Genomic DNA, 24,372 nt, shown 5'->3' on the forward strand with positions numbered 1-24,372 from the left:
ATAGATCAATACTCCCTTTTCCAGCTATGTTAGAAAGAATAACTGGATATTGGTTTGTTTGCCTTGATAACACCGCTAAGTGGATGCAATTGCTAGCTAACAAGAGATTTGTGGTGACGCACTTGCAAGACACATTTGCACACTTGTAAAATCATGGTTTAAATTTATTATTTAAAGTTTTTTTTGTTAAATTGGTGTGCTCAATTTCTTGTTGAGTGTTAAATTAAATACACCAAAATAGTTTTATTTCTTATTTTGTCTGCTGCCTCATTGAAATTGTTCTTTGTGTGCCAACACAAAAGGTCTCACTTGCCAGCTATGGCACCAGTGCCCTAGGTTGCCCACAGTTTCCATTTTGCAGTTTGTTAGGTACACCTACATTACCTAAAAGGATTGCAAGTATGTTTTTTTTTCTGGAAATGTGTTCATGCTTTTCGTTAAAGACTTAGAAATAGCTTCAAAAATATATGGAAGATATTAAACTATGATGTATTTTCTGTATTCAAGTAAACTACAAGGTATATCTGGAACCATCACATTGCCTCACCGGGGGTTTTATTGCAATATATCTACTAGTCTACTAAACTAAAACAATGTTTGGATCTAGGATGACAAAGAGATACCCTTTTTATGCAGTATTTGTCTTACTGGTGTTTTATCAATATAATTGTTACAAAAGCATCATGAAACTGATGTAGGCACCTCAGTACTGTTTATTTCTGGAAAGCTTTTAAAAGTAAGCTCCACAGATCTGTTTCCAAATATTTGACTAAAAACTGACCAATTGAGTAAAAAAATCCTCCAAATGACAAAAGTAAGATATTTTGAAGTGGGGAAATGGACAAATTTGAAAACATTTTTCCAACAGACTTTCTTTGGAGACCCTGTCAATGATTGAATGCTACAAATGTGAAGCTAAACAAAAATACAAATGAAACAGCCTGAACCGTACAAACTTAAATCCATCTTTTATTGACGTTTATGTTCACTGTATGGTCTGTAACATCACAATAGCATACGGGGAAATTAGTACAGGAAGTAGAGGTGGTGAATACCCTTCGTAATCTCACCTGCTTTTAGTCCTCTAAAAGCTGAGTAGTGAAGGTGAGTGGATTCTAGATAACTCTCAAAAGAACACCAGCTTATCATTACTGCATTCAACAGGAATAAATTAAAAAAAAGAAGCATGGAATTTATCACTGCCATCACACATGACCTACAGTTAGTGTAGAAAGAGTGAGCAGAGGACAGAAGGAGGCAAAGATAAAGAATCAGGAATGTAGTATTTTGTCAGCTAGTGTGTATCTGTAACCAAATTCTTGCAGTCACAGTCCTGAGCAATTTCATATCATCTTTCCTTGACATCTTTCAGCTGATGCAACATGTTAGGGTGTCATTTTTCAGAAATCACCAAACCTGTGAAGTTATTCTTCAAAATATTCTCAAAAAGAAATTCAAGATTTTGGGTTTTGTTTTGTTTTTTCAAGAAGAGGGAGAAAAGAAGCCTGCTGAAATATTCAATGTTGACATGATGAGGAGAGCTGCAAACATGTCCATGCAGTGGAATCAGTGTGAAGATTGAAAAAAAAAGAAGAAAATAATACATTAATAAAACATTTCTCCCTCCTGTTGTTCCTCTTTGAGCCCAGTGTCTGAAATAGCTTAAACATAAACCTTAACTCAAGAGCTGTGTTCAGTGTGGTGAAACACAACACATTGTAAAAAATTGAGGGAAATTGTCTGGAAATGTAATGCTGGAGTCAACAACAGAATTCTTCTGATTTTAGGGAAAGAGTCTGGTATTTGTGATTAATCAACAGAGGTATTTAAAGGTTTCATCTTTTTCTCTGGCGTTGTGTTTCACCACGCTTCACATACCCACATTACCCCCATACTCCCACTAAGTACATCTCCCACTCACACACAAAATACACTCCTCCCTCAAAAAAACATGCACAGCTAATAGAGATCCCACCCATCCCACTCCCTCCACCACAAAAAAGAGAAAAAAACAATCAACCCATAAAAACAACTCAACTGCAAAACAACTACACATTCAAGTACCTATGTGTCATATGGCACCAAGAGCAAGTGTACCACAAGAACATCAGCCAGCAAACTCCTGTAGGCTTTTTTCTCTTTCAATACTGTCACTTCAGAAAAATACAATGACTTTACCTGTGAATGATTGAAAAGAGGTGTATATTACAGTTTTGTATATGCTATCTTATGCATATAGAAAAGAGTACACATGCAAAGTTTGTGTATCCACTTAGTCTGCAAGGGGAGCTTTTTTTTTGACAAATATGTGTCTGTAGTTTCAGGTATTAGTGCTTGGGTTGCTTGCTATGAAACAGACTCCTGGGTAATCCAGAGAGTCTAAACCAGAGATTTCTCCGCCATCATCCTGTGCCTTTGGGGTGAAGTCTACAAAGGCAGCTGTAGAAAATTAAGAGGAACAGCTCTGGGACTCCTCCTGTCTGTGTGCTCCTCCAATTCATACTGTGAAAAACCTTCTCTCTCCTGATGTATAAATTTTATTTTATGCTCCCCTCATTGTTTTTTTGATCCATCTATGATCCCAGCCAAAGTTATCTAAAAGTCATATATATCAAAAACATTATAAAATTAATTTTCATGGAATTGTTTTAATCTAAACAAGAAGGCATTTTTCTGTCAATAAACAGGATATTCAGGAGATAGAAAAGGCAAGTTTTAGCAGAAGCAGGATTGTGCATGTGTGGATAGGAAATGGACGACAAAGAAGGAGAAGAAAAAAAGGAGCTCCACAAACCCTGTCTTTGGAAAGCTGCTGGGTGGAAACACTGTGTGTGCAAGTTTTTGTGTTTCAAATTGTCTTCACGTGCAAACACACCACACGCACATTAGGCCACAATGAATACTATGGCTGGGAATAAAAATTTTATATATAATTTCTATCTTAACGTTACGCAACAGCAGGCTGAAAAGATTACAACTCTGGAGCTGCCTCTTTATGCAGATGACAGCTGAGTGTCTCTTATCTCATAAGAAGGCAGAGGAAAGCAAAAGGGAAGAATGAGAAACCCACCATTTGGTAATAGCCTTAAAGATACAGGAGGAGAGAAAATGAGCAGGAACATGCAAGATGAGTCGGCTGACTCTGTTATTCTTCTCCTGTTTTAGTTTAGACAAGAGCAAAGAGGCCAAAACGGGATTTTTGTTGCAAAACAGACTTGGTTCTCTTGAGAGTACTCCACTGGAAGTTCTGGGAAGCTTGCTCAAGAGCCCCTGTTTGGGGTACCAGCAACGGCAAAAACTCCAAGCTTGCCTGAATTGGACAACTTGAGATGTGTGAGAGTCTCAGGCTTGTGTGATCCATTGGCTGCAAGATCATTAACCAGAACAAATAATGCCAAAATATGAAGCCTACTTCAGTCCGGTGTCTTATCCGTAAGAAGCTGGTTTAGTCACAAGTTGCTGGACAGCTGTTGGGTTGTGTTGTCCTCCCTTCTTTCTGTGTTCTAAGACAGGCACCAAAGCTTTCACAGCAGCATCACCGTCAATCCACAACAAAAACGACCACCAAAAAGAAAGCAAGAAAAAAGGAGGGGGCCAATAGAAATCTGTGCTTGTTTGCCTCTGCTTTCAATGCAGGTTTTATTTTTTCTGTTTATTCTACAAAAGAACCAAGAAACTTTGTTTTACAGTCCTCCACAGTGAGTGAGTTTTTTTGTTTGTTTTTAAACCTGGATTTCTCCTTTTACTGATCTCTTAGTGTAGGTGAAGAACAGAAGGATCCCAGAGGAAAGTATACGGTGACCATGGATGTGATCTTGTGTGGAAAAGTGGTCCTATTTATATGTTTCCTATAGGATCAGGCAGTTGTGCTGGGAAGCTACCAGTGGCACTCCAACTCTGCTCCGCTCTACAAGAGGAGAGACAACACAGGGAGAGGAAAAAGAGGAGACAAATTGGACAGCAGAGACAAGAGAGGGAAGAGCAAAGAGGGAAAACAAGGGGTGAGAAAGGTGAAGGAAAGAGGACAAAAGAGGACCAAGGTTATCAAAAAAGAAGCACAATATTTACAGACACATTCCATGATTTTGTTTCCAAACCTGGACTTTCAAGGGCAACTTTTTCTCCGATCAACACAATAAAAAATAAAATTATGACAGGGAGAAGGCAGATTCAACAAGGGAGGCCAGTGTACACTTCTAATCTCGATGTATAGGTTCTTTCTGCAATAATATGCCAACACAACAATCCCAAGGACTTTCGTCTTACTGAAGGAAGGAACACAGAAACGCAGACCTTTGTTTACTTGCGTGCACATGTGAAAAGACTGAGGAAGACAGAGTGCATGCGTGTGGGGTAGGTGCATGCGTGTTTGTGTGCATGTGATGTGAGAGGAGAGACAGACAGGACCAGAAACAATGATCATCCATCTCCATCAAACCTGGACAGTCATGTCTGCACAAAGACGCCTTAAATCTCTAAATGGAGCTCCACATGCCAGAAAGTACATCAGAGCAGGGAGTAAAGACTGATGGAGGACTGACAAGGGAATATGTGCAGCAGGTTGCCACTCACATGCCTGTAAGAATGAGTGTTTTTATGTGTGTGGATGAGGTGTTGGGAGAAGAATGGGAAAGGGGTGTCACAGTTATATATGTCATCACTTACCAAATGAAACAGGAGGGCTGCGTTAATCAGAGGGTGAACACACAGTTAGACAAATGGATATATCCTCTGTCAGTATCTACTAGTGTGTGTTTCTCAACATGAAAACTGTTGAGTATGGGATTTAATGATTATCTTTGGAAAATTGCAATGAGATAATATTTAAGGCCATATTTTACTTACTACGCCTTTATTTGAGAAGTTTGAAGTAGTATTTAAATATGTAGTTTTATTTAATTTTTTATCATTCTGACTATTGATGTGCATGGGCCAAAGGCAGGTTGATTTTTTAGCATAACAAATGACAGAAAGATGAAGGGAAGAGACAAATTTGTGAAGCAAATCACACAAATTAGCACTGTTGAAAAAACTCAACTTCAGTGACTAAAATTTTTATTTTATGACATACCCCAAGATGGGAATTTCCAAATTTGTTTCTGCAAATTTTGTCTTTGCCTTCAGCCTCAAAAACTTTACCGAGGTGGTTACTAATGTTTTCAAGGTCAATCCGTCCAATGGCGATATAGATAAAGTAACAAAGCTAGATGTTCCTACTGTAGAAATCCCGAATTTCTCTGTGAACTGCTCAAAACAGTCTGATCTAAGATAGTCCTAGATTTTCACAAGACTTGCTGAAATGATGAGGTCATCACATTAGCATCTCCAAAACGAGTTCATTACACATCGGAGGGGTGGGTCTAAAATGTGAGGTCTGACCACTAATCTGCCTGACAGACCTCAAGAAGGTTGGCCAGTCAGAGAGGAGGGGATTCGTGGAGTGAGGCCTTAAAGAGAGCAGCTAAAACAAAGTGAGGCTGAAATAAGAATAACTGAAAAACAGGATTTTCTCTTTAGCTGTAAACCCTGTGTAGCTACTACTGAAGTACCACAGGGACAACATATTAAGCTCCAGACAAAAGTAGTGGGAACATTCTGTACTGACATCCATTAAAGAGGTCTTAAATTGAGACAGGAAACTGTAAGAACTAAACTTGGGTTTTTTTAGTCAATGTACAAATAGACTATTAATTGTGGTTTCTAAAAGTTCAATGACCACAGAAAGCCGACTGCACACAGAACAAAGGTCAAATAGTGATTGCATAGAAGCGGTGTATTCAGATTAAATTCGATATTTCAGAAGAGTTTGGGCACTGCTTTGAAATGTGCTTTAAAAATCTGATACTCAGACTTCCTCACACTATACCTCTTTCTGTGTTACACGTAAGCATTCATGTGTATTATTTTTGGCGTTAAAAGTCCCATACTATGCAAAAAATCACTTTATAAAGTCTTTTAGTGAAACTTGTGGGTCTTTGGCTTTCCTCCCAGCCCACAAAATGTGACATTTAATGACAAAACCTGTACTTAGTAGTGCTTGTGATTGTAAAATCCTGACTTAAAACGAGCTGTATGGAATTCCCGGGATTTTGACGTCAGCGATTCCCTTTTTTGACCAATCAGGAGCAAGTCAGTGATTGGTCCACTGGAGCAGATACCCCCCTGTTGTTTTAGCTTGTAATGTTACAATAACAGAGCTTCGCTGTTTTCTAAACATTGTGCACTTGGAGCTCGGTAGCCATGGTTACATGGCGCCGCTCTCAGTGACGCGGAAGAGTGGGACGGTATCAGCGGTGGCTGATTTACATTGTAGGTCACGCCCACTAAATCAGAGCGTTCTGAACAGAGGGGCTATGAGAGCCTGGAAACAATGCTGCTGTGCTTGATTTATTGTTTTTTTGGACCAAAACATGTTACTACCATTTCATGAAGACATCAATGATCCATATTAAACTGCAGAAAAGGAGCATGATATGGGACCTTTAAACATTGTTACTTTATGTTCCTCATTTTTCATAAGTTGTACATTTGCAACACCACCATTTGAAAAACTGTTAACAACAAAAGCTTGAGGGGCAAGCCATCCAGCTGCTGACACACAATGACACTGTGTCCTGAACTGTGAGAACAGTGGGCACCAAATGTTTGGTGGTAAAACTGGCGTTAATGAGGAAAGGTGAAAATTTAGTTTTCACAATTGGTCTCCTTCATAAGGGTTCAGCTACTAACCTCTAAACAGGTCTCTTACATCATATTTTGGTTATATGTGGCTTTGTTAGATAAAACAGCTGAAGTAAAGGAAAGTAGCAGGTGGTGGACAATAATGGGTAGTGACCACGAGTTGAACCAGTGTCCACTGTAACAAGCCCTGTAGCCTCTGCACATGGGACGCAAACTTATATATGATACTATAATACTGATTTTAAAAATCTCAACTTCTGAAGAGGTAAACAGAGGATAAAATTTGTAAAAATCTAAAAAAAAAAAAAAGAAAGAAAACAGAAAAGGTGAGTAAATGCACAAAACACCCCACGCAAACATAAAGCAATGAATTTAAAGCTAACACTCTTTTCACCTAATGTTGGTGAGGGGGAAAACTATCTCAGTTCCTCGAGAAAGACAAAGCCATGTAGTCATGCATGCATAATTTAATCTTGAAGCAGACAGAAAGGTGTGCATCATGCACCGAACTCTCAAAAAACTGATGTTTGTTACAATCTGTGGGTGTGTTGGACTTAAGGGCATCTCTGAAGTCAGTTGTTATACTTCATCTGTTGTGGTTTTACAGCGTGAAAATGACTATTCCACACACAAACCCCACCCTGATCAACCAGATAGAATGAATCAATAGAATAGGAGCAGGTTTCAGAGACCTTTAAACGTTTAAAAAAAAAAAAGAAAAGCAGGTCAGCTTATGACTCAGATATGGAACAATGTTTTAAGTTCTCTGTAGGATTGTTTCAAATGGTCAAAGACGGACAAAGCTCCAGCCTGACACCGTAACTGATACTCACCCCATCTTCTTCCTTGTACGGGTTCAAACGGTTGTAAACTGCTTCAATAACACTGCGTCTGTAGATACAACACACAATTAGGTCTCTCTAAAAATGCATTTAAATCCATAAATCAAAGTCAGAACACAAAGAAAGTAGGGATGCACGATATTATCGGCACAATATCAGTATCGGCTGATAAAAGCTTAAAAACACGTTCATCGGTATCGGCAGATATGAAAATTTCTGCTGATATGCACAGCCGATAAGGTGCTATTCAGTTAGGATTATCATTATTTTCCACCTGAAAAATAAGCTCCTTAAATAAAATGTAGCACTTCATTTATTTGCACTGCAGAGCTCTGTGTCTGTCACCAGGTTGTTACAGTAGCTCTAAAATAATCAAATGCAACTTGGTTATGTTTAAAAATGCATTGTACATTTAAAGTTCATGTGATCTAAAGAAATTATTTTTCTGTATTTCAATACTGAATGTCTTGAGTTTGAAAAATAATACATTTCTTATTCATGGTAAAATCAAATGTTTTTGTCTTGTTTTATGTGTGTTTCTTAAACAAATAAGACCGTCACAATAAGAGTAACATATAAATTCCAGTACAGGATCGACTTAGCTTTCTTTACAGTGAAAAAAACAAACAAACTTGTGATTATCGGTATCGGTATCGGCCAAAAGGGGTTTCGATATATCGGCATATTGGATATCAGCAAAAAAACAATATCGTGTATCCCTAAAAGAAAGTACATTAAACTGGGGTTCGGCTGTAAAGACTTTTGCTGGCCCTGTCTAGACTGAAAAAAATGACAAAAATGTAGGCAGAGGAAGGAAGGTAGGCCTTACAGCTGAGCATGTGCATTACACACAAATGGCACTTAGCAAAATCTCAAACTCCTTGAACTTTCCAATTGTTTCTGACTGCAGAACTCAGATTTGATCGTTCTGCTAACGTGAGGCGGTTCTTACTTGCTGGCGAGTCCTCCCCCTGGTGGCAAGGTGGGCATGCCACTGTCAGTGGAAAGGTTTCTCATCACTGTTACCAGGTCCGGGAACCCTTCCTCCGCTGGCCGAGACAACATATCTAAAGCAACCACAGCCATATATTACACAAGACAAGAAAGACAGTGACGGATAAAAGCTGTACAAGTAAATCTGTGGAAATGATTGTGTGTTTGAGATGGGGGCAAGAGGGGGTGACACAAAGAGGCCTGCAACTGAGCTGAGAGTGGCAAGAGGCCAGTTCAATGCTCAGCCAGTGCATTCCTCTCCCTCTTTCTTTCTATCCTCCAGTATCAGACAGCGCCTCAAGCCAAACTAAACAAAACCTTTGCAGAACTCACATCCCTTATAGCGCGTCTAACCATTTCTAGAGCACCTGACAAACTCATCAACAATCATTAATATGAAGTAATGAACACATTAACTTTACGCTGTTGTATTTGTTACACAGTTCCTCCACATTCATCGCAGCTGATCAGCGCTGGTGTTAAGCAATCAAACAGTAGCCAGCTACAGAGCTGGCACCACCTACACAGACTAAATAACCTGCTCTGGGATCATCATCCTGAGAAAAACAGGATACGATGAGAAAGAGAGAGAGTAAGACAAGGGGGAGCAGGAAATTTATCCAGACAAAACAGAGAATGTTTGAGCGAGAGAAGGAAGAGAAATGTGCGTTCACAGAGAGGAATGGTTGGGAGGAGCGAACAGGGAATATAGAGAGGAGATGCTTGCTGAAATGGAAAAGGAGGTCATGATGGTGTCAGTCCTCTGCTGAGAGCCAGGGCAGACTTGGCTGGAGGTTAGACAATAGAGACCCCCAGGGGCAGTCAGTGGAGAAAACATACATGCAGATATGATACTGATTCACCCAGAGAGGGATCCGGTGTCTTTAAGAAAATAACTCTGCAGGATCCGAGATGAAGACATATTTTCCCAGCTACATTAGACAACAGTACTGGGTGAATTTTGTTTTCAATCAAGAATGTACCGCCAATTTTAACAACCAAAACTGTCATCAATAGAAGAACTCAAAATATATATATATCTGAACCAAATAAACAACTTTTTTCAAATATATAGAGTACTCTTGAGTTGTTTTCAAAACTAAAAGAGAGATGAAGAAAATGAGGAATTCATCAGTCCTTCTTTGGTTTTCTTTCTTCTCCACACGTCCATTCTCACCTTCTACTCGAGACTCCAGATATTTGTTGAGGTCAGCATCTTTCCTCACAGCTTCCTCTGACACTTTGGGAGCGCTGGGCAAGCACACTAACACAACACTCATGTTGTCCCGACTCCCCTGAGATGGACAGGCAGGAACGACAAAGGAGCATGTTAGAGAGGGAGTCATTTGGGGTACTGAAAGAAATTTTGAGGGTACGTTTCTGGACATGCTGAGCAGTTTACACTCTCAGAGCTGAGGCAGCTTTGGTACAGATGGCTACAGTGGAATGGGCCATTAATGAGACATTTTCTGTAAAGCAGTTTTTATCTCACCACAGCTGCAGTTTATAAGCAATGATAAAACCACATTTTACAACTCATCTTTTAAAACATCAGACAATGAGTATGGGTTAACATTTTAAACAAAATCATTTGTGTATTCCCACCTTGTGCAGGCAAGTGTCCACCACTTCATTGCAGACTCTCTCCAGGTCATCAGACACCTCCAGTCTAGATTTCACAAACTCACACAGCTCCTCGTTGGACATGACATCCCAGATACCATCGCATGCCAGTACCACAAACTGATCCTGCTCTGGGGCTCGAATCATCTCAAACACAGCTGGCTCTGGACTGACCAGCTGCTCTGTGGGACCCTTGCCCTCCACGCACTTGTAGTCATAGTCCCCCAAGGCTCGGGATACAGCCAATGAACCATTAACCCTCTGAATCATGACTGAGCCGCCTGCATTCTGGATGCGTTCTCTCTCACGTGGGTTGCAGGGCTTGTGGTCGAGGGTGGAAAAGCATACGTGCGAGTTGCGGTAAAGAACGGCTCGAGAGTCCCCACAATTAATGAAGAAGAAATGATCCGGAGACATGAGCACACCCACTGCTGTAGAGCCACTACGGTCCAAGCCGTTGCGGAGGTCAGATGAGCTGCGCATGTGCTCATCAATCCTCAGGAAACCTGTCCGGATCCCGGATTTCACAGCCTCTACTGGAGGAGGAATTGAGGCTGGTAGGTCATTAATGGAGCTTTCTGAACCCGTCTGGGAGCCTTGAGATGCTCCAGCCTCTAAGCTGGCACTGATTATGTGTTTCAGAAGGTGTTTAGAGCAGTAGTTTGCCACCCTGGATCCAGCGTGACCATCATACACAGCAAAGAAGGACCAGTCATTCATACCAGGAGCAGGAAGTTCCAACACAGCTGTATGAGCGTCCTCCATTTCCACCCGCCAGCCCTGCATGGAGCTGAGCCCAAAGCGAAGGCCGTTTCCCTCGCCATGTGAGTTGTGCTTCTCTGTCTTGGGTTTGTCCAGGAACGCACCCATGACTCTGCCCAGAGAGAACCATGAGGACACAGGACAAAAAAGAAAAAAAGAAAAAGTCACTTAACTGAACAGTACAGACTATTTCATCCAGTAAGAGACAACTCGATTTTGTCCTAAGGGATGTGCAACACAAACTCATTATAACTTTAATGGTTATCCTTGGAATGGCTGTATTGTTTAATAATGGGGTAAATGACTTACCCCTTTCCTCATTTTATAAAAGCAGATCTGCTCAAATGTGCAGCTATTTAAGGAACTACTTTTGAAAAGTCAGCAAAACAGACTCAATCTCTTCCCAGTGCTCTGTTTCCTTAAATTTGTTTGATTGCAAAGACGATGATCTTCAAGTTCCCCACTTGTCCCCAGCTGTGTGGCTAGATCTCTAATTCTACTTGATAATGCAAGGTTTGGCACTGACTTTCTACAAACAGGCACTCTAATACAGGTGAAGGTATCAAGGCTTTAGTGTGGCTCCATTCAATTTAACAGTATTCTGGTGCTTAGACAATGCTGGCTGAACTTTGGATCATAAAATTAATGTGTTCCCATAAAAGAAGCTGAGTTGGAACACAAGGCTATTTAAATAATCATAACACCAAGATGAGCTGCAAAACCCAAAAACTAAATGTTCACCCATTATCACCTCAGGATCATACAGGCCACCTGGACTATTTTGTCCTTAAAGAGTCAGAGATCATATCAGGAAAGCTCATCTCCTCTTCTCTCAAGAACAGTTGAATTTTTTTCTCTAGCACTTGGATAAATTGAGTCAGGCTTTACAGGGTTAATTATATGTATGTGTATGCTACTGTCACTGTTTCCCTTATTAGCTCAGAAGAATAATTCAATCAACCAGTGATAATTTCTTATCACTTCCAGGAATAGCACAAGCACTTTGTTTGAACGTTAAATGCCTGCGGAGCTAGCTTAAAAGCTTCTTTGGACAGGAAGAATTAGCCACTGAGAGCATTAACAAACTCCACCATGATAAAGAAAATGAGTTATTGAGTCAATAACTGCAACTGCATTAGCTAAATGTACAGTAAAATCAGACTGCTTTATAGGAGGGTGAAACTCCACGTTAATTGATTGCATATTGCAAACTATGGCTATTGACTGTTGCACCACTTAGCAGCCACTTAGCCTTAGAAATTGCATGTGGTGTATAGCAGTGATGCTTCTCCCTTTGATATGTGATCAAGTGTGTCTGTGAATGTACAGTTCAGGATACTTTGATATGATCTGATGGATTAGGTATGTTTTTGCATACATTATTCTACATCAGGGGTCAGCAACCTTTACTTGCAAAAGATCCGTTTTGCCTCATCTCACCTGGATGAAAGTCATTCGGGAGCCGCAAAATCTACTTTATCTTCTCATTGAGACAAAAAAAGTGTATAATCAGGTGAATAATTATCTAAACAAGAAGTTTTAGTGTTTATAAATTTGTACATGTGATTTCTTAGTTTGTTATTTTTATCAATTTATTTATTTAATCTTTTTTTTATGAAATTGCAAATGTAAGAAAAAAAAAGAAATTTGTAGTGTCATAGATTTTATAAATTTTGCAAAATTTGGAAATAAAAAAAAAATCTAAAATTTGACAAATAAAAAAAATTAATTTAAAAAATGTGCAAAATGTCAAAGAAGTTGATGAAATGTCATATATTTGAAAAAAAAAAACTTAAATAATGCAATTTCAAAATCTTGCTTCATTTCCAAAAATTGTAAAACTTTCTAAACATGCAAAAAAGAGGGATTTGTATAAAAAAAATTTGAAAATTTGCAAAATCTTTAAAAAATGTGGAATCCTTTTCTTTATTTGCAAAAATGTCAACATATTGAAATAAAAAAATAAATAAAAAACTACAAAAAAATATCACAAAAAATATAAACTTTGTGTGTGTTATCATTAAAATATTAAAGCCCTTTATTTCAATAATATTTTTAAAGCTACAAGGAGCCACTGCAAAGGAGTCAAAGAGCCACATGAGGCTCCAGAGCCACAGGTTGAAGACCCCTGTTCTAGATGTATTAAAAACTGAGATGCTTCTTATAGTCTCAGATGAATGTATGAAGATGATGTATGAAGAAGCTTTTCAGTCAGTTTACAATCAAAGAAGACTGGATGATCAATACTGATGAGGTCTGAATGACTCAGTTGATTAAACTGGGGTAAAACAGGTGTTTTGTTTAGCATAGCAGCAGACACACTGGATCCCCATCAAAGGGCTGAGAAGCATCATTAATACACACCACTTGAATTATTACTTTGACAATAAATGTATTGCACTCACATTCACTCCATTAATCGTAGATTTTAAAGCCATGTGCACAAATCACCACACCAAATCATTTACGCTTTTCCCTGTGCTGCAACCACATACACACTTAGCACCAAATCCCCTGACAAGTCACATTTAACACACAGCTTCAACACCCTGTTGGTCTCACATGAAAGATAAATAGTGGTATAAATAAGTTATAAGCACACTGATGAAAGTGCAGATAACTCCAGGGAGTGATGTCACTCAGTTTGAGGTTTCCATGGATACAAAGCTTGGAGTGGCAGCTGAGTGAGCGTCAAAGCAACATCAGCAGTAGTTGTTGGTGGATGCAGCATGCAACAAGACGCAGGCACATTCATGCTTTGTGTGTGTGAGTGTGTACTTAATAGCCCATTTATGAAGCACATATGCATTTCAGGGTGTTACTTACTCTATCGTGCTTTTTATGTTTTACTTCATCTTTTTTCAAATGGTATAAATTTCAGCATAGTGTTGATGGGTGATGCTTTATGAGAGTCAGAGTTTAAAGCTGGCAAACAGACAGAGCCAGTGTCTGAGACAACAGACAAGCAGGGCAGCTTTAACAAGCTAACTCAATTTAACAGTCAGCTGCTGATGGGATCCACACAGGACAGGATTAACCTGTCAAACGCAGACTACACACAGCAGTGGACTACCACTAACAGCACTTCAATGCTTCCTCAAGTTGTCAGTGTTTGTTTGATGTATAGAACAACACTCTTCAAGGGTTCTGGTGCAGCCTGGCAGTTCAATCACATGCCCAGTGCACAGAGGCTGCAGTCCTGGAAGGGGGAGCTTGGATTGGATCTGGATTTCCTCTATTCTATCCCTACTGCTCTGAAGGAAAAATAAAAGGAAAAAATAGAAAGAAACATAAAAAGAAACAGCTTTTTATCTGACAAATATTAACAAAAATGATTGTTATAATTCAGAAGTTTTAATTGTATGAATATAAGTATAAATCAAAAGTAAAGCAATATCAATCAAGATTTTCATAATCGTACATATGATAGTCTTCATATAGACATAAAATTATAACTACCAGGTATGGGGTTAATGTTTGGAAGTTTCATGCACCACTGAATGTGTCTGTACCGTGTTGTCTTTATGTCTGGTGAAACATTTTGATATTGAAGTTATCCCCTCAATGCAGCGTAAAAAGTAGTGGAAAAATCAATGTACACTGACTAAAAGGCTAACAACCATCATACACCACACACAGAGAAATAATACGGTCAGATGAATAGTGTCCCAATATTGTTTTCCCTGACTGACACGCTATATTGTGTGCTACAAAATATCCTCTGTGAAATGGCCATTAGTTAAGTCAACAAGCTGATGCATGCTTGCAAAGAAGAATGCTCTAAGGACTAAGTATTATACATACTTGATAACAGTGTTTATGAAACATGACAGATTAAAAACTCAAACAAAGATATGCAGGCTTACTTATGATATTCATACTGCCCCATAAGGATGACTTGTAAAGTTTGCCCATTTTTGACTCAATTATTTTTTGCTGTCAATAAGTCCCATTGAAAAGTGAACCCAGACAGCAGTGGGTAGATTTTTACCTGATCAGTTTAACCAAAGACAGGGTATATGCTAAAATCCTGAGGTTGATTTCAATACCTTTTTAAGACTTTTTCAAAAACCTTTAAAAAAGTTTAAAGACTTTATCGCAGCTTTCAGTTGTTGTTGGCATCCACTTTTTAACAGTTGTAGTTTACATTTTTACAGAAATTATGTAAGCTAAGGAGAAATAAAGCTTAAAAGAACAAATGAAACTAAAGGCAGGTTAATTGACACTCCCACAACAAGAAACAGCAGTTATTCGAGGCCAGAAAGAAACTGAGGAATTATTATTTAATCATTTTTAAAATTTAGGACATGTGCCGGAGATAGTGTGATTTGCTTTAATGTTGTATTTAATTTCTCTTTATGAAACTAGAAATGGCCGCTCACAATCCTCATTGTTGTATTTTAATGTAACTAAAGTCTTTATGTATTTTTTTTATCCCATTCTTTTTTTTTTGTATTTTTCTACTGACTCCATCGATTTCTGCTGTTCACACAACATTTTTCCAGTTTGGGATCACTAAAGTAACTCTATTCTTTTCTATTCGATTCTATTTTAGTACTTCATCGGCTGAATGTTTAACGTCCCAATCAGGGGACAGTTGCAAGGAGGAAAATAAATATTTATGGATATTTTTTGGGTCAAAGCTTGAATACCTATGAAACTTAATACCTCATAAAACCACAATTAAGACTTTTTATTACCTTTTAAGGGCCTTAATTTTCCCAAAATTGATTTATCAACTTTTAATACTTTTTAAGACCCCGCGGACACCCTGCAAAGAGCTTATAGTGCTGTTTAGACAGGGCACTTGTACTTCCACTAAGTACAGGGGCTGTTCTGGGATCAGTGAAGATCTTACTTTCTTACATAATTGGTTCTTATGGTCATCAAGACACGCATCAATTGGGCTGCTAATTTAAATGTTGTGGTGAGGTCAACAGTTTTAAAAGTTTGAAAAAATGTAAATGTGATTTAATGCTGTTGTTGTGTCTCAGTGTCTGAGCGTTTTGATCTAAATTTGGAATAATATTAAATCAGTGTTGTCACTCAATGAGGGCTCTTGTTTACAAAATTTCAGGCTTGGAATAAATAGACCGGGGATATCCCAGATCCCTCTCTTTGATGACTCATTACTTAAGTAGCATTAGAAGCAGTCAGTTTTCATGAACAAGTGCTCTTTGATCAGACAGTTTCTGTCATCTTCATCCCAGTGGCGTCAGGGAAGCCGGGGCCGATACTCCACCAGACTGGAGCCTCTTAGACCGCAGCCAAAGAGGAGAAGAGTAAATGTGTCATGTTGTACTGGACAAGAGTGAGCTCTTAGAAACAAGAAGGGGATGTCAACTTGCTTATAACTGCTCTGTCTTGCCCAGTTCTTTAATTTTTATCTATAGCCTGATAATCCTATAACAGAGAAAAATAATAATAAGAAAAAAGGCTTTCAGTTTCTGGATACCTGTGCATGTTACTGATATCATGCTGATATGAACTGAATTATCAAGGATTAGTTATGCCAGCCAAAAAAAAAAGAAAAAAAAAGAAATTCATCTGTAACACAGTTTTCCATTAAGACAAAAACACTCTTTTCATCACTCTTGACATTTGATAAATTCATCCATGAGATATTTTGAGCTGCTTGCTAACAATGTCTGTCCAGGCAAACAGACTGGCAGTAGTAGTAGGTTAGAGTGGCATTCATAGTGTAGGATTTCCCATCAAGGTGCCAACACAAACATGCCACTGATGATGCTGCCATTTCTGGAACACACTGTCACACAAACACGGCCAGACACCCAGCCACACACACACACCAACAACGCAACAAACGTAGCCACAACACGGCAATAAAACAAGTAAACACATGTGCTGATGTTTCATGAGTGCTCTGCGCAAAATACGAAAACAAAACGTGTGAATCGTTGTTTTCAGTTACATCAGAAACTGCTTTACAGGCTTGGGATTACCAATACGTAGATTAAAAAAACACACACACACATCGACCATAAGCAGTAGAGGGTGGCGTTATAAATGTTCCCATGAACCCTTAAAACTACTTTCACAAGCAACTTATGAGGAATAACTTGATACAAACTATAGTTGTGTCATTTAACTCAAGATAACCATTAAACGAAAAACAGGAACATCCCCATTTTGGGGCGTGCAAGTGTCACAACACTTACAGGCTTTCACTATTTACCATAAATTAAAGTGTAATTTAATTCACTACCACTACGAGCTTTTTATTATGAACTGCCACAGTGATGCTGCACAATGAAATATTAAAACTGTTCAGCAATATACATGTAGAAACGTGTTATAAGTGATTAAACATGCCAATCACTCCGCAAAAAAATGACCCCGTCTAATACCATTAACAGGACAGATAACATCAGGATTTTCACCAATAAAACACAAACAACAATGCGTTAATCTTTTTGGATCCATGATTATGTTTACTGAAGCAGTTTTCCCCAGCTGACCACAGGGCCACTTGTGTTGCTAGCTAACCTATTGGCTAAGTTCACAGTTGTCAGTTTTACACGTAAACTAGCTGATAGAAACATTGAATAAATGTTACTTACTCTGTAGGAAAGGAACTATCTCTATCGGTCCCTCTTGTCGCAGCTGCAGTGGTAGGTATGCTAAAGTACCCAGGCTTGTTGTGATAAGCTTATCTCTCGCTAACGTTAGCCACTTTCGCTTCTCGGCCCCTGCTCGTCAGCTAGCTTTGATTAGGCTATCCTGCATTTCACACGATCAGTTCTGCTATCAGCATGTCTCTGCAGCGAAAAGGGGCTTTTAAATGCATGTTTGGCACTGTAGACACAGGAAACACATAATACATAACCGTTACGTGGGATGTCAACTGAAAAGAAATAAAGTCGTTCGATAAGGTGTAGGCTATCTGTGATTTCAACCACTAGCTAATTTTGGCTAAAGCTAAATGTATGAGGCAGATGACGTTCTTTCTCAACACGCAGTTTTGGGGAGGGGCAAGCCTCTCTGTCCCTTCTGCAATTGGACAAACGCCACTTGATGCTGGGACCCGGTTGGACTTGGAACAAGTCAGTCAGACGGACCTCTCCTCAGTCATTCTGTAAACAGTAAAAATCAGGTTGTTTGATTGCTCTTTTGCTTACTCTTGTGTTTGTGATTCTGTGCGTCTATGAGTGTGGGAGAGAACATTTTTTCCAAACTCAAGTTTTCACACCAACACACACCCTGTAACCTTTTCATACTTTTATTTTTATGATTATTTGCCAGTGAAATTTAGCACATGTATTGAGAAAACTGTCTAACAAGCTATATTTCACAAGGCAGAGAAATTGATACTTCATTTCAAGAAATTTACAGGTCAAGGGAGAAACTACTTTTATTTGAACAATCCCAAAAAAAGAAGGAAGCAAAAGCTTTGTTTTTATATCATCAAAATGTTGATAAAAGCAGGTCTGATAAACAGTAAAGATAACTTAAGTCGCAAGCAGCAATAAGCAGGCCCTTGCCTCACATGTACATGTTGCAGCTGCTGCATGTGCAGCAGTTTGTGCCTCAGTAAATGTCTGTAGATGAGGTTTGGCCCCTACAGCAACCATACATGGGTAATTTTAAACATAAGCCCAAGCAGTTCAGTTTGGTTTGTCTCAGTACAGCAAGCACTTTTTGTTGTTTCCTTTGACTAAAAATGGGACAGGTCCTTAAATTACTGACCCGTACGACTTTTGGTACCATTCTGTTGGTGTCTTGAAATACTGATCAGACCCCAAAGGGTGGAGCTACAAACACAGCAGTCCATTGATTGGCCGATTAAATTGTCTCCTGTGCAACAGTGGTTGCTGTATTTCGCCTTGCGGCACACAGCCCTCTTCAGAAACAAAGCTTGATAGTGCCTTGTAACAAAAAGCCACATGGAAATCACAAAAAAAGATTGATTGCTGGATGTCTTCAATTGTTCTTTATTTACTGTGTTGTGTTTTTCTTCTTCGCTGGATTTATTTGTGGTGTGCACAGAGTTGCACTAGCGGTTTATGTTTACTGCCTTGCCAGATTTTGCTGCCGATGCTTTTTCTTATGGACTCATCATACATTTTTGCTGCTTTTTCAAATTTTGCTACCGTTGTTTTGTTCCCATAGCTGCGGACATTATAGCTGCATCTATTAAATTGTGTTTTTAAGCTTGTACAGTACTTAGGTCAACTGCGGTTGTTTTGAAATTTGCTACATAAATAAAGTTTGATTTGACTGGACTAAAGGTGTTTCATGAGTCCAGAGTGGGACTGTGTTAAATTAAGTAAAGATCTGATCATGTGCATGAAAAATACAACAATGTATTTCTAGAGGGTGGCCCTATTGCAGTAACAGAGAATTGATAGATGTGTTGAGAGGTGGACCCTGATGATGTGTGAAATTTGAAGCAGATTGGACCTTATATGAAGGAGCTACAATGAGTTCCTGGTTCACAGTAAGATATCAAAGTTTTATGGTCTTCGCAGTGCATTTTCTAAATGCTGCGAAGATGTCAAATTGATGAAGATGTTTTCTCAATTGGCTTGTGTTTTGTCTTTTTGCAGTATTTTCTCAAGTTGCAGCACTTATGCAAACAAATTTCAGACATGTTGTTTAAAGTAGTAGGAGAGGCTGCTGTTTTCTCACCAAGGGGGCACTGTGGAACACATATTGGCACGAAAGCACTGGTATCATACATTTTTCGCCATGACTGAATTTTATGCAAAGTTTGATGAGCTTCTGTGCACAATGAAGGCATGTAATTTGGGGTCAAAGCAGCACAAGAAGCATATCAAAGTAAGCCATGTTCTTTGTTTTTGGAAGCAACTTTTGGCATGAAGCTTCCACTGGCCTGAATGGACCAGGGACTTGCCATTTTCCATAAGAAGCTAACTACAAAACATCTGCCTCTACTAGATATTGGTTGCCATATATTTGTAAAAAGTAATCACAGACTTAGTTTTGAGCTATTCCATTTTTTTATTGTCAGTTGCAGTGGGATTTCTCTGTTTGTATTTCATGTGGGTAAACTTCAACACTTCTTTTCTCAAGCCATCCCATTATTCTCTCATTAAATACAGAATGCCTAACATAATGTAATTTTATTGGCACCCATGCATCTGCCTGTGTGTTTTTAAAATTCAAATAACACTTAATCTATATCAATAATTGATGTGATCATTTAGTAACTATGTAACAAAACTCATACTGGCACCAGATGATCCTCCTTCAGGTCAGATTAAATCTTAGAGTGTCATTAGTCATCTTCAAATCATGGGAGATGACTTTGACCACAATGTACTTAGTACAGTATTACATACTGATATGATGAAAAGACAGAAATTAATTATATGAATTAAAAAAATGTATTTCAATTAAAAATATCTGTACAAACTAAATCATTCATTAAATATTATTTTATATGTTAATGACCTTGTGAAATGACGTTAGCTGTGTGTCTGCTGTCAGGCTAGGTAAACATGATCCAGTGACAATTCCAGCGGGGAGTTTCAAAGTCACCAATGTTAGACGAATTGTTGATCGATGTAAAGTAGATTTTCTATTGATGGTGTCAGGCAAGTATTCAGAAAATAAAGACCTCCATTATACCATTCTTATTTTAATAAAATGCCGTCATCATTGCATTCATTCTATCTTAAAAATATATATGTGCATAGTATTTACTTGTGCTCTTATGAGTCATATCCAGAAAAGTGCAGGCAACTATGAGAAATTCTAAAAAGCTCCTCTGAGGAACATGTGGTTTGCATTGTTTCAGCACCTCCTGTGAATACAGGGTTATCTTTCTGTTGATTTTGCCCTTGCCATGAGTAGGAAATGTATTTGACATAAAAAGGCACCCTTTTTGCCCTCAAGTAGATAAAGCTATATGTTGTATTGCGACGTGTCAATGAATATTTCAGGGTCAGGATCTTGAGTAAAATGTTCATGTATACAGTAGAGTAGCTCAGCTGCAACTTCACAGCCAGACAATATAAACCTATCAATACACCACTTATGCTATATACATTGCTATATGTATTGCATGTTTAAACTTTCATTGATACCTCATCACCCTAATCTGCGGAAATACTGTTCAGACTTCCCCGCCTATTATTGCTTGATCAGTAAATCAATGTCCCTTTCAGGAATACTGTTGGTACAAAGAAGGCAAGAGCTTAAATATGTTTCCTGTATTGACAACATTTTGATCCCCTGTTTACAGATTTTATATTGACCCTGTAAGCAATACTTAAACATTAGAATAGCATTTGATATGTTCTGCTCATTCTAAATATATGCATCTGCTTCCTACATACTGATACTGCAGTATTCTCATGCATATTCATGTGCTCGTAATGGCGGATTCATTTAATGATATGTTAACTTCTGAGCCAGACACTTGTTTATTTGGTCACCAACATTTGATAAATGAGGTGAAGCCCATTCATGCTTAATGATAAAAGCCTAAAGCTGGAATATTGATTTTTTTTTTCTTTTCTTTCTTCTTTTTTTATCAGCTGTTCATTATACAGAAGAGGGATAACGTTGGTAATGTTTTTCTCTGCAGAACAGCACAAGTTAGCCGAGTAAACACTGAGTTAAGTGCCTGCGCTGCGTTTTCTGTGCTTGTATGAAATCACCCCATGTCTGATCCTCTCTGCAGAGTGCAGCAATCACGCCTTGCCTTGCCCTCCACTCTCCAAACACAAGAGCACTTGAAAAGCTGATTTCCTGCTCCTCAGAGAGAGCAGCTTTCTTTTGTCAACTGAGGAGCTGGGTCAAAACAATAATTGTGCCTGAAAATATACACTGCACGTTTGATTTACATGTCACCCTCATAAGTCTGCTCTCCAAGCCGCCTTTGCAGGCCCCTGTATCACATTAGGGATTTATTGCATGCTTATGAGGGCAAATCAATTTCATCCCTGAGTATAATGTATGGAGTGTTTGTCCTTGTGTGTTTGTGTAAGAGAGAAAGAAAAACAAAAGCACACACTTGTATACATATTAATGCACAGTATGTGAGGGAGCAACTCCCCACACTTAATGGGATTAGAATCATTAACCAACTGTTTACAAAAAGGGAGAGGACCTCCCTCTCTCCCTCTCATCCTCTCTGTCTCCTCTTCCTTTGCCTCGCTGTCTCCATCTCCCTTTCTGTCTCTGATCACTAATCAGCAAGATGGCTTAAAAGTGCCTCATGGCTGAATATGAGTGAGCACAGCTGCCTAGTCCAGATTAAATCGCACACTCCGTACATGTTCATACAGAAGCAAACACAAACAGAAACAAGGGTGCATGTAAAGAGAACAGCTTTGCATGGAAATATACTATTCACATGCATGCCTGTGTCTTGCTGACACATGAAATTCCAAGCATGTGTCACACTATGAATATATCCCACACAGGCAAGAACATCCTCACACATGTTGGGATCACATGCCTGCAATGTCCAGTAGCGCACACAGCATAAGCAGGGACACACCCTCATTTCTCCCAGTGTGTCACCACCACAGGAACATGTGTGTACATGCATGGCCAGTGCATTAGTGTCAGGGGGGGCATGTGGCTGCAGACATATGGTGCCGATCATGAGGAGGCGGCACTGTGGGACCATATCTACTGTGAGACAGGAAAGAAGTTAGCCTTTCACACACGGTGCTGCTGCTTTTGTGTGTCACCAGGGTGTTGTGTTTCTATTTGTTAAACATCTACTATTTAGTCTTTATAATCACAGTCTCTTAAATATTCCATTTTAAAGTCTTCAGTCACAGGTGGAGTTCATGATAAGACCATCAAACTTGTTTCACTGAATTACAAAATTATGAATTTGTTTTTGGTGTATTTGTTTTTTTTTTTTTTTGTTTTTGTTTTTTTAACAGGTTTTGTGAAAGGTAAGTTTCCAGATTCACACATGAAAAAATGAACGACGCTAAATGTATTCACATTTATCATGATTTTCCATTGTATGGAATAAACCTTAAAAGTGGCATTCATTGTACTTGTACATGATTTACTCTTGTATTTGTGCACTTGTGCTTTTATGGACAAATAATGTGCCCATTGAAAAAATCACGTGAGAACTGATGCCTGGCTAGAAGGTACCTCAATAGTTGGTCATCCAAAATAATAATAATAATAAAAATAATAATAATAAAATACACTTCTCCACCTACATTTATTCTATCAGTCAATGACTGAATCAACATCCATTAAAGTTTAAGTCCCTTGCAACGTCTGAAACCCTTAACAGGCAGACAAATGTATGACAATCCAGAGTCCCACCCAGTGCAGCAAGGTTTTGATGTAGTTGCAGTGCTGATAAATTATCCCAAGTATAGACTGTATGATATATCCTATCCCAAAACAGATCCTGACACAGGAGCCTGACTTGGTAAAATAAAGCTTAGGTTGGCCTCACCTGCAGAGATAAGAAGAAAAAAAAAGCTGCTCTGGGCTAACAGTAGTATCACACCCCCATCTAGTGGCAATAACAGGTACTGCTACCCAAGAAATGAAATCAATGCTGTTGGAAGATGAGAAAGACAGAAGAAGTGTTGTCAGGTTAGAAAAATAATGCTCCTGTTTGTGGTTTTCTGTAACACTGATGCTTTAACGAAGCTATGAAATGGTTTGATTTGAGCGAAATTTGGATGACCGTCACTGCTAAACAGGCATGGGTGTAATCTAAGAAAGTCTTGGTTCTATTATATTCGCTTGAAGGTTCAAGAACAAGTTTCCTACACAAAATATGATTTGGCATTTCAATGAGTCCATTATTTTTTCTCAGCTGTGCATCACATTTTCCTTTTCTTTAATTTTTGCCATCACAATCCTGGTATATGCACACACACAAAACAATCTGGAGAATTCTCTGAAGGGATCTGGGAAACAATTTTGCCAATACACAGCACCTGGTGACAAAAAACAACCTGGATGACTACTGAAATGGCACTAACTTGAATTGATTCTCTGAGTGAGTCGTATGCCAAGGTGACCTGGGGTATACATGCCATCCTTGTTTTCTCCTTGGGATCTTTCAGCGATCTCTCTTTGACTGATATCGAGAGAAGAGTTCAGTTGGAAGAAATCGTTTAACAAAGCAAGGACAATCTTCTCCCTGAGCGGGCAGAGAGAAGGCCATGACCTCTGTAGCTGCAACGCCTTCATCTCCATAGCTTGCTCCATTGTTTTTTGCCATCTGCATTTTAAGTTGGCCCTGAGTCTGCAGTGTTCACGTCGATCTCACTGAAGGGAACACAGCAAGGTAGATTTGTTTGGCTTTGTGGAAACATACTCTTGAGTTAAGGGGAAAGGGTAGGAGGACAATAAAAATGTAGAACAAAGCAAGTACTCTTATGAGGGATAGAACTCCTTTTGTGTTTTTTCGTACAATAAATCCACACCATCTTTCATGCCCTAGTAGAGGCCTCAGATAACTTTTCTAGAGCTGGACAAGTGTAAG

At 38.8% G+C, this 24,372-nt stretch overlaps 1 protein-coding gene across 2 annotated transcripts; it reads right to left on the bottom strand.

Moving 5' to 3' along the window:
* Nucleotides 1-1,588: 1,588 nt before the first annotated feature.
* ppm1ba (protein phosphatase, Mg2+/Mn2+ dependent, 1Ba) lies at nt 1,589-17,867 on the bottom strand. Of its 2 annotated transcripts, XM_074675557.1 has the most exons (7): nt 17,483-17,867; nt 10,122-11,013; nt 9,694-9,811; nt 8,476-8,590; nt 7,515-7,572; nt 4,666-4,682; nt 1,589-3,907 (listed from the first exon to the last, which is right to left on the bottom strand). In XM_074675557.1, coding segments are annotated over exons 2-7 (1,197 nt in total). In that variant the 5' UTR covers nt 11,010-11,013; nt 17,483-17,867; the 3' UTR covers nt 1,589-3,906. The 2 variants fall into 2 exon arrangements, with proteins under 2 accessions (XP_074531658.1, XP_074531657.1); XM_074675556.1 differs by lacking the exon at nt 4,666-4,682.
* Nucleotides 17,868-24,372: the final 6,505 nt, after the last annotated feature.

The sequence above is a fragment of the Halichoeres trimaculatus genome, unplaced genomic scaffold, assembly GCF_033239565.1.
Source record: "Halichoeres trimaculatus isolate MK-OKI-2021-1 unplaced genomic scaffold, fHalTri1.1 fHalTri1_scaffold_8, whole genome shotgun sequence".
In the NCBI taxonomy this organism is placed as follows: Eukaryota; Metazoa; Chordata; class Actinopteri; order Labriformes; family Labridae; genus Halichoeres; species Halichoeres trimaculatus.